This window comes from Helianthus annuus, chromosome 10 (assembly GCF_002127325.2).
Source record: "Helianthus annuus cultivar XRQ/B chromosome 10, HanXRQr2.0-SUNRISE, whole genome shotgun sequence".
NCBI lineage: Eukaryota > Viridiplantae > Streptophyta > Magnoliopsida > Asterales > Asteraceae > Helianthus > Helianthus annuus.
Window position 1 is genome coordinate 136,281,946 of NC_035442.2, and position 8,447 is coordinate 136,290,392.

Below are 8,447 nucleotides of genomic sequence, written 5' to 3' on the forward strand. Positions count from 1 at the left end.
TTAAAAAACACGTCCAAAAACCCAGATTTCTACATAAACGATTCTGAACCAAGCCAAACAAGAGCCGAATGCTCTGATGCCAATTGTAGGTCTCCTAATCCGTGCGGATCGTAACAGAATCGTCGATCTAACCTCGAGTGCGGAATCCGCTAGATTAGATTTCACTGAAAACGAGTAGAACAAGAATCAAGAACACGATACACTTTCAATCCGATCTTCTATTGATTATCCAACACGAAGTTTACAATCAATTCAAGACCCACTTGAAATCTCTCAGCCACTTTCTGTAGATTTCTCTAACTCTCTCTCAAACTCTATCCACTGGTTCACATAAACCCTAATGCCAAGCCTTGTTTATATAGGACAAGGTTTGCATATGGGCTTTGGTCTGGGCTAGGCCATTCTCCAAGCCCATTACATAGAAATAACTCCCTAACCAATATGCTCAGCCCAATACAAAATATCCAAAGACTAAATAATCAAACTATTAAGCTGTTGTCACAAAACATGCACCAACAGGTATTCCCCGAGGAATTACCTAGACTCCCACCTCATCGTCAAGTCGAATTTCAAATCGAGCTAACTCTTGGAGCGGTACCTATAGCTCGTGCACCTTATTGACTAGCCCCAACTGTGACAACTGTGTTCTGTAATCGTTGTACAATGTAAAACAATGTTAATTATTAATAAAACAATGTGTTTTGGTGTTATTATGTGTGTATTTGTGTTTAGTGATTTTACGATTTGATTCGATTCTGATTTCAAGCTTTAAATCGCTTTCTAGAAGGTTATACGCAAACTGGTGCGTAAACGCAGTCAGTATAGCGCGACAAACACTCCGGAATAGTGACATAGGCTTAACATACCTTAAATAACCTTCACATAACTTAGAAATATGTTTTGGATGATTTGGTATGTCGAAAACAAGATTGTTCGATCGCAGGGACTATTTGTGTCAAACTGCGAAACTATACCGATTCGTATAGTAACGAACATTCCAGAACTTGATCATAAGTTAAAGATACCGTAAATATCCTTTACTTGGCTTAGAAATTGGCTTTGAGGGGTCCGGTATGCTAAAATAAACTTATTTGATCAATAGGGACTAAAAGCGTCAAAAAGTGCATAAGTTTGCATTTTCGCACATATCTTACGTTCTGAATATATCCGGACCTCAAAAAATTTATGTAATCATTAAAATACCTTATTTTAGTGATTGGAATGATAAAACTTCATTCGTTTCGCAATTTGGATCGTACATGCGTTTGTTATGATTTCCGTCGTAATTAACCGAACAACGCAACCGTACGACCAAACGAACCGACATCCGAGATGTTTTTGAGCATATTTCATGTTCCCTATGCTTTAACATCATTATGGAGCTTGAAAATGGGTTTGACGGGTGTTAGAAGTGCCGAAACGCAACGAAACAAGATGCAGGGGCTAAATTGTCATTTTCTGAAAGTTGCTGATCTGCAAGGTCCTTACGGACCGTATGCTTAGGACCTTACGGTCCGTAAGCCACCACCAGCATAGCAGAAATGCAGAAACATTGAATCTGGTCTTTTCCACTTGTTTCAATGGTTTTCAACCCCTGATTTGCATACTATTGACTGGTATTTGATGTCCCATGGTATTCTAAACCTTGTGCCCACATGTATGGCTTAGATCTTTCCCTCTTTAGAAAGGAATGATCCTAACGGTTTTGCGAAAACTATATAAAGCCATGCCTCCTTCCATTTTTCCTCACCCTTGATCTTATTTCTCTAAGTTGAAGTTTGAATACTTCATACTTGAGATTTTAAGATCAAGTTCTCCCTAGCAAGGACCCATTGTAAGCTTATTTCGTTCTTTTATTGCTTTCCGAGCGTGAAAGTCAAACAGTGTTTGACTTTCTGCTTTGACCACGAGTTGGTCAACACGAAGTTCGTTTGCACTACGCCAAATATGACCTATGGCCACACTTTTTCAAAAATTGCCATGCCACACTTTCAAATAAATGTGTGGCTAAAGGTCATTAATGATTTTCAAAACCTTCTAGCCTACTTTTAGCCACACTTTTTTTTATTCATGTGACCATTGTATAATAATTCAAAATTTTTAGCCACACTTTAAGAAAAAAAATGTGGCATTTACTAGCCACACTTGAAAAGTGTGGCCAAATGTGATCAACCGCCATGGTATTTGCTTGATTTTGTATTCATGTGACAAAACACACACACATTTCCGAAACCTTTAGCTACACTTTCACCTTAAAATGTGACATTTTCTAGCCACGGTCGAAACGTGTGGCCAAATGTGACCAACCGTCTTGGTATTTTTTTATTGATATGGCTAAAAGCTAATACATATGACTAGTTGTATTATGGTCACAATTACAGTTTTGATGTGTGGCTAAAAAGTAATCAATGGTCATGGCATAACAAATAAAATGTGACTACTAATAGTCTATGGTCACAATTTAATTGCTCCATTTGACCATTGTATAACATTTAGCCACACTTTAAGAAAAAAAAGGGGATATTTACTAGCCACACTCCAAAAGTGTGGTTAAATATGACTAATTGTCATTGTATTTGTTTAATGATGTGACTAGAGACTAATACATATGGCCACATGTATTATTTTGTGTGACTAACGAGTAGTTTTTATTAGTCACTTAGTGAATGAAACAAAAATAGTGACTATATGTAATTTATGAGAATAGTTAAAGTTATTATGTGTGGCTAAAACTAATTAACGGTCACGGTGAAACATTCTATGTGTGATATATAAGAAATTAATAGTCACACTTAATATTTTTATGTGGCTAAAAGTCTCCAATGGTCCTCAGTTGGTTCTCTTTGTTGATCTTCGTTCTTCCACTGCCTTCTTCTGTATCCTAATTTCTTTATGACATCAGCATAGGGTTCAAGCTTTTCTAAAGCACGCAAACAGATCTAGGGCGTGATTTGGTTTGGCGATATCTCCACAACCGCTGGCGGTGCCTACAGTGACGGATAACACATTTTTAAATTAGAAACTAAATCAAGTTATCTAGGGTTTCTTTCTTCTTTTCTATACTTGTAACCACCGCAAAAGGTTCTAATAAATACAATCTTATTTTACAATATCAACAGTTCTCATGATCTACTCTGCTTCCTGTATCTATTCGCCGACTTGAAGGTGTTTTGTAAGCAACCAAACGTCTTCATCTGGTTAGAAACGAACCCTAGACCTTTAGGGTTATGTAATTGTGCTATATTTTGTTTGATTGTTGGTTGAATGTGTTTATTTTGTATGAATTGTGGATTTCTGTTATGTTTATTAGTTCGAAGAAGAGTGGCAAAGGAAAAAAGGTATGGAAAGGGGGAAATAGTTCTGGAAGAGTATTGGTATTGGTATTGGATCTAACCTGAGAGAGGCTATTAAAGGTATTGTTGTTATATAGTTTTTACAATATCAGTTGTTTGTTTTTAGTTTCCATTTTGTTATGCTGTTGAGTTGTTAAATTGGTTGAATGAATTTAAGATGTGTGTTAGATGAATATGAAAAAGAATAGATGAATTTGAATCAAATGGATTGTTACTATGAAATGTGGATTGATTATTTGTGAAAACCAGAATACATATTCGATGAGGAGAATGTATATATTGTATCTGTTGTATATTTGTTGGTTTAATGATTGATTTTTGACTTATTTGTTCTTATTGAGTTAGTTGTTGTTGGTATTGGAAATGCATATGCCACTCACTATTGATGTTACTACATCATTTTGAGGTTTTTAAAGTGCTAACATCATGTCATCTTCCTCGTCTTTCTGTGAACAAAGATGAGGAAAGAGTGTCAAAGTAGAACTAGATGGAAAGCGGATCCTGCCTAGATAGAAACGCGCGTGGTTCTATTACCAGTTAGTTAAAAATAATTAAATGTTCGGGTCAAACATGTTAGGTTCGGGTCAACCTGTAAACTCGAGTCGTGTTCAGATTGGTGTGTCTAACACATTCTTCAGGTTCGGGTCTAAAAACTATTACATAGCTTTGTATTTGTTTTTCGGATGGATGGAGTGATAAATGATTAATTCTTTGTTTGTATAAGATTATGTTGTCAGAGTTTGCATTTGAATAAACTAACATGAGTTTATGATGTTGGTATTAGAGGAAATCTTGTTGTGAAAAGGCAGTCACTGCTTCCGTGAGTTCTTTCTGTTAGTGAAAGAGAAAGTGTTCTCAAGACACTTTTTAAACCTCCTTTGTTGAACCTGAAACTGAACCTCTTTTGGGAGTAAATGCAGAAAAAAATATGCACAAGTGGTTTGAATGCGGCAGAAAGCTCTTAAGGTGCCAGGTGCTGTAGAGTTGTATAACAAGGTTATTAGTCAAACCAATCCACAACCAAAACCTCATATATGGGATTTTGTTGTATTTCCTTTCTCTTATGCTGTTATGCAACAACATTGAGTTGATGTTACACCAGTAGGAAAGTGGCGAGTCAGATCAATTGGGTAACGGGTCATAGATGTATTTCATAGCACATGTTAAATAAGCAATTGTTAATGATTAAGATATTTGGACTTTTGTATAGTTATTAAGTTAAACTTCTATATTTTACTGGTTTTCGAAGACGAAATATCATCTTTCTAGGGAAAATCGTGTGCTCTCCTTCTGGTGCAATGCTTGGAAAAACTTCTCTTGTTTATTATAAAGAGGATGGGGAAGAAGATCTGTTTGTAGGTTTACCAAAGTGCGTTTATTCAGTTCTAAGTTTAATTAGTTGTTTTGGATTTTGATTTGATAATAAATTGATTGCATTTGTCCAGTGTGGCGAGGATCAAGAGTATGTGGAACATTTGTTTGTGACATGTGGTTTCGCTCAAACGGTATGTAATTTAGTATCGCAATGGTGTAAGCTCCCTCCAATTTATGCGTTCCAGGTAAGAGATCTTCTTGATTTGCATCTGTACGTAGACGGGTCGGCGAAGACTAAAAAGGTTATTCAAGCTATTTGCCACATGGTTTTCTGGTGCATTTGGAGGTGTCAAAATGAAGCGGTTTTAAATCAAGGGCAAATCTCGATGCAAGAGATTATGGGAGATGTAAAGGGGCTGTCATTTTTGTTGATTAAAGCGCATCCCAAACAGTTGAACTTAGATTGGGATATATGGGGTAGTTTTAATGTTCATAGAGTTAGGTGGTAGTGCTTGAATGTAACATGTATTGTATCTGATGTACTATTTTTGTATAAGCTAGCAACCTGCTAGCTTTTTGGTTTGCAAATAAATTGATTGGCAATTCAAAAAAAAAAAAAAAGCATGGTAGGTGTCATTTTGTTGTGTTTTTGAGAAGTAGCGAGTTGACTTGATAAGTCAAAATCCTAGTCTTGGGATTTACTTCCTTGGGAATCAAGATAATTAGTCTTTTCCTTAACTATTAAACTTTCTTTGCTATCATGTTAACTAACCTCCTTTGGTCGTGGATGATCATCTTTATTTTGTCTTTAGACTTTTGACATTAGTTTTTTTTATGAATGGCTAAAGGTTATCAATTGTTATAGCAAGTTAAAAATATATATAATAGTCTATGGTCACACTTTAATTGCTTAATGTGACCAGCTTTAAATATTCACAAAATACGTATAAGAAGTCTTTTAACTTGTAGATACGACATGTTGTCTCTATAACTTTATAGGGATGACATCAACAGAGACAACATATGCCCTCTTTATAGATTAACCTATAGGGACAACATGTCGTCCCTATTGGTGATTCCAACATTTTGAACTAAGCCAAATATAGAAATATTTCATCTAAAAATATATACTTCCCACTAAAATATTTCATCCAAAAATTTAAACTTCTCAAAATATTTAATTCTAAAACTTTCTCTCCAAATATTTCATTCAAAAACATCCCTCTCAAATAATATTTTATTTAAAAATTACATTATTTAAAATAAAAAAAAGAAAAAATCTCACTACATATTTAAAATTCAAACTATCAGTAAATTTATATTTTCTAAACCATATTTGATATCAATCGTTTTCTTCTAAATAATATTTTAATGTATGCATATTAGTTACATTTATGTATGTTTTTACACTACGCATATTAATACCAGTACCAAATTGTTTTCGGTACCCATTATTTGGCGTTTTCGGTATTGGTACTTTTGGTTCAGAATGGTACCGTTATTTTCCCAAATTTTACGTACGATACCGATACCCATATTTAGTGATTTTCGGTACCGGTACGTTCGATACCGAGCTCATCCGTAATCATATATGTGTTAATGGACCATATTTTGTCTTAACGGATCACACTGGCCAGTATTATATCATATATGTGTTAATGAACCATATTTGGCCATAATAGATCACAATGGTCAATAGTAGACTATATATGTCTTGATGGACAACATTGGACCTTAAAGGATCTCAATGGGTAATAGTATACCATACATGTCGTAAGGCCATATTGGGTCTTAATGGATCACACCGAAGAATAATAGATCATATATGTCTGAACGTTTTGGGTAATATATCACAATTAACAATAGTAGATCCTAAATATTTTAGTGGACCTAATTGGGCCTTAATGGATTGCAATGGACAATATTAGATCATATATGTCTTAATGGACCATATTAGGTCTTAATAAGTCAATACGGACAATAATGGGTTATACATATCTTAGTGGGCCATATTTTGTCATAATGGATCACACTGGACATAGTAGATTATAGAGTTAAATGCCATTTTAGTCCCTGCGGTTTGGCCATTTTGCAAGTTTAGTCCAAAGGTTTCATTTTTAACATGTGGGTCCAAAAAGGTTTCATAATTGCCGTTTTAGTCCACTAGGTTAACTTCATCAATTTTTTCTATTAATGATAAGGCCAATTTGGTCATTTTGTATGTAATTCTATTAACTAAAAGGGCAATTCAACCATAAAAAATGTCCGAAATTGGCCTTCTCGTTAACAGAAAAATGGATGAAGTTAACCAGTGGACTAAAATGGCAACTGTGAAACCTTTTTGGAACCACCGGTTAAAAATGAAACCTTTGGACTAAACTGACAAAATGGTCCAAACCACAGGGACTAGAATGGTATTTAACTCTATTATATATGTCTTAATGGACCATAACGGGCCTTAATGGATCACAATGGACAATAGTTGATCCTAAATATTTTAGTGGACCTAATTGTGCCTTAATGGATTGCAATGGACAATATTAAATCATATATGTCTTAATGGACCATATCAGGTCTTAATGAGTCAATACGGACAATAATGGATTATACATATCTTAATGGGCCATATTTTGTCATAATGGATCACACTGGACAATAGTAGATTATATATGTCTTAATGGACCATATTGGGCCTTAATGGATCACAATGGACAATAGTTGATCATATATGTCTTAAGGGGATCACAATGGACAATATTAGATCATAAATGTCTTAATGAACCATATTGGGCCTTATTAATCATAGTGGCCAATAGTTGATCATATATGTCTTAATGGACCATATTGGGGCTTGATGGATCACATTGAACAACAGTTGATCAGACATGTCTTAATTGACCATGTTGGGCCTTAATAGATCAAAGTGTACAATAGTAGACCACGCATGTCTTAACGGTATCACAATGAACCATGTTGGGCATTAATGGATATCAATTGTACAATAGTATATCATACATGTCTTAATGGAGCATATTTGGTTATAATGGATCACAATGTATAATAGTAGATCATACATGTCATAAAAGACCATGTTGGGGCTTAATGTATCACAATGGACAGTAGTAGATCATAAATGTCTTAATGGACCATGTTGGGCATTAATGGAATTCAATGGACAATAGTCAATCATACATGTCTTAATGGACCATATTGGGTTCGCGAGTCTAAACAAGCCCAAACAAAGTTTTAGTTATTATATATATAATATAATGATAATTATGAGTATTTATAACCCATTTCAACCCAATTCTAATAAGCCCAAGTGGGTTTGGCTATAAAATGAGCTCAAGCCAAGTTTTGGCTCGTTTAAGCGATATTGAAGCGTGCTCGAGCTAAGCTTTAGCTCGTTTGAGGTTGTTCTCAAAATTGCTTGAGCCGAGTCGAATTCGAGCTTTGGGTTTTGCTCGTGAACCGAGCTCAAGCTCAAATAAGTGGCTCCAACTGAGCCGAGCTCAAGCTTCATAGAAACATCACGAGCTGAGCTCAAGCCTAGTCGGGCTCAGGCTGGGCCCGACTCACACCCCAAACCGGAACCCGACCAAGTCAAAATTTAAATGGATCAATTATTGATTCACTTTTCCTAATTAAAAACTCGAACACTACGTTACGACGTGAGCAAACCCGAAATCCGAAAGAAAAAACCCGAAGAACACCCTGTTAACCAGCTTCTCACACAAAAATGATAATTTCCCGCTTATATTTTTATACCTTCCGCCTAAA

The 8,447-nt window shown here is 35.3% G+C and overlaps 1 protein-coding gene across 7 annotated transcripts; it reads left to right on the forward strand.

Annotated features, from left to right (window-relative positions):
- Window positions 1–2,819: 2,819 nt before the first annotated feature.
- On the forward strand, window positions 2,820–5,291 carry LOC110885736. Of its 7 annotated transcripts, none has more exons than XR_002562379.2 (4): window positions 2,820–3,197; window positions 3,311–3,413; window positions 4,138–4,722; window positions 4,799–5,291. XR_002562379.2 is itself a non-coding variant. In XM_035978447.1 (2 exons), the coding sequence occupies exons 1-2, from the start codon at window positions 4,299–4,301 to the stop codon at window positions 5,174–5,176; spliced, it is 429 nt and encodes a 142-aa protein (XP_035834340.1). In that variant the 5' UTR covers window positions 3,206–4,298; the 3' UTR covers window positions 5,177–5,277. The 7 variants fall into 7 exon arrangements, 1 of the variants encoding a protein (XP_035834340.1); XR_002562380.2 differs by having other exon boundaries at window positions 4,274–4,722; XR_002562381.2 differs by having other exon boundaries at window positions 4,274–4,349; window positions 4,799–5,277.
- The last annotated feature ends 3,156 nt before the right edge of the window (window positions 5,292–8,447 follow it).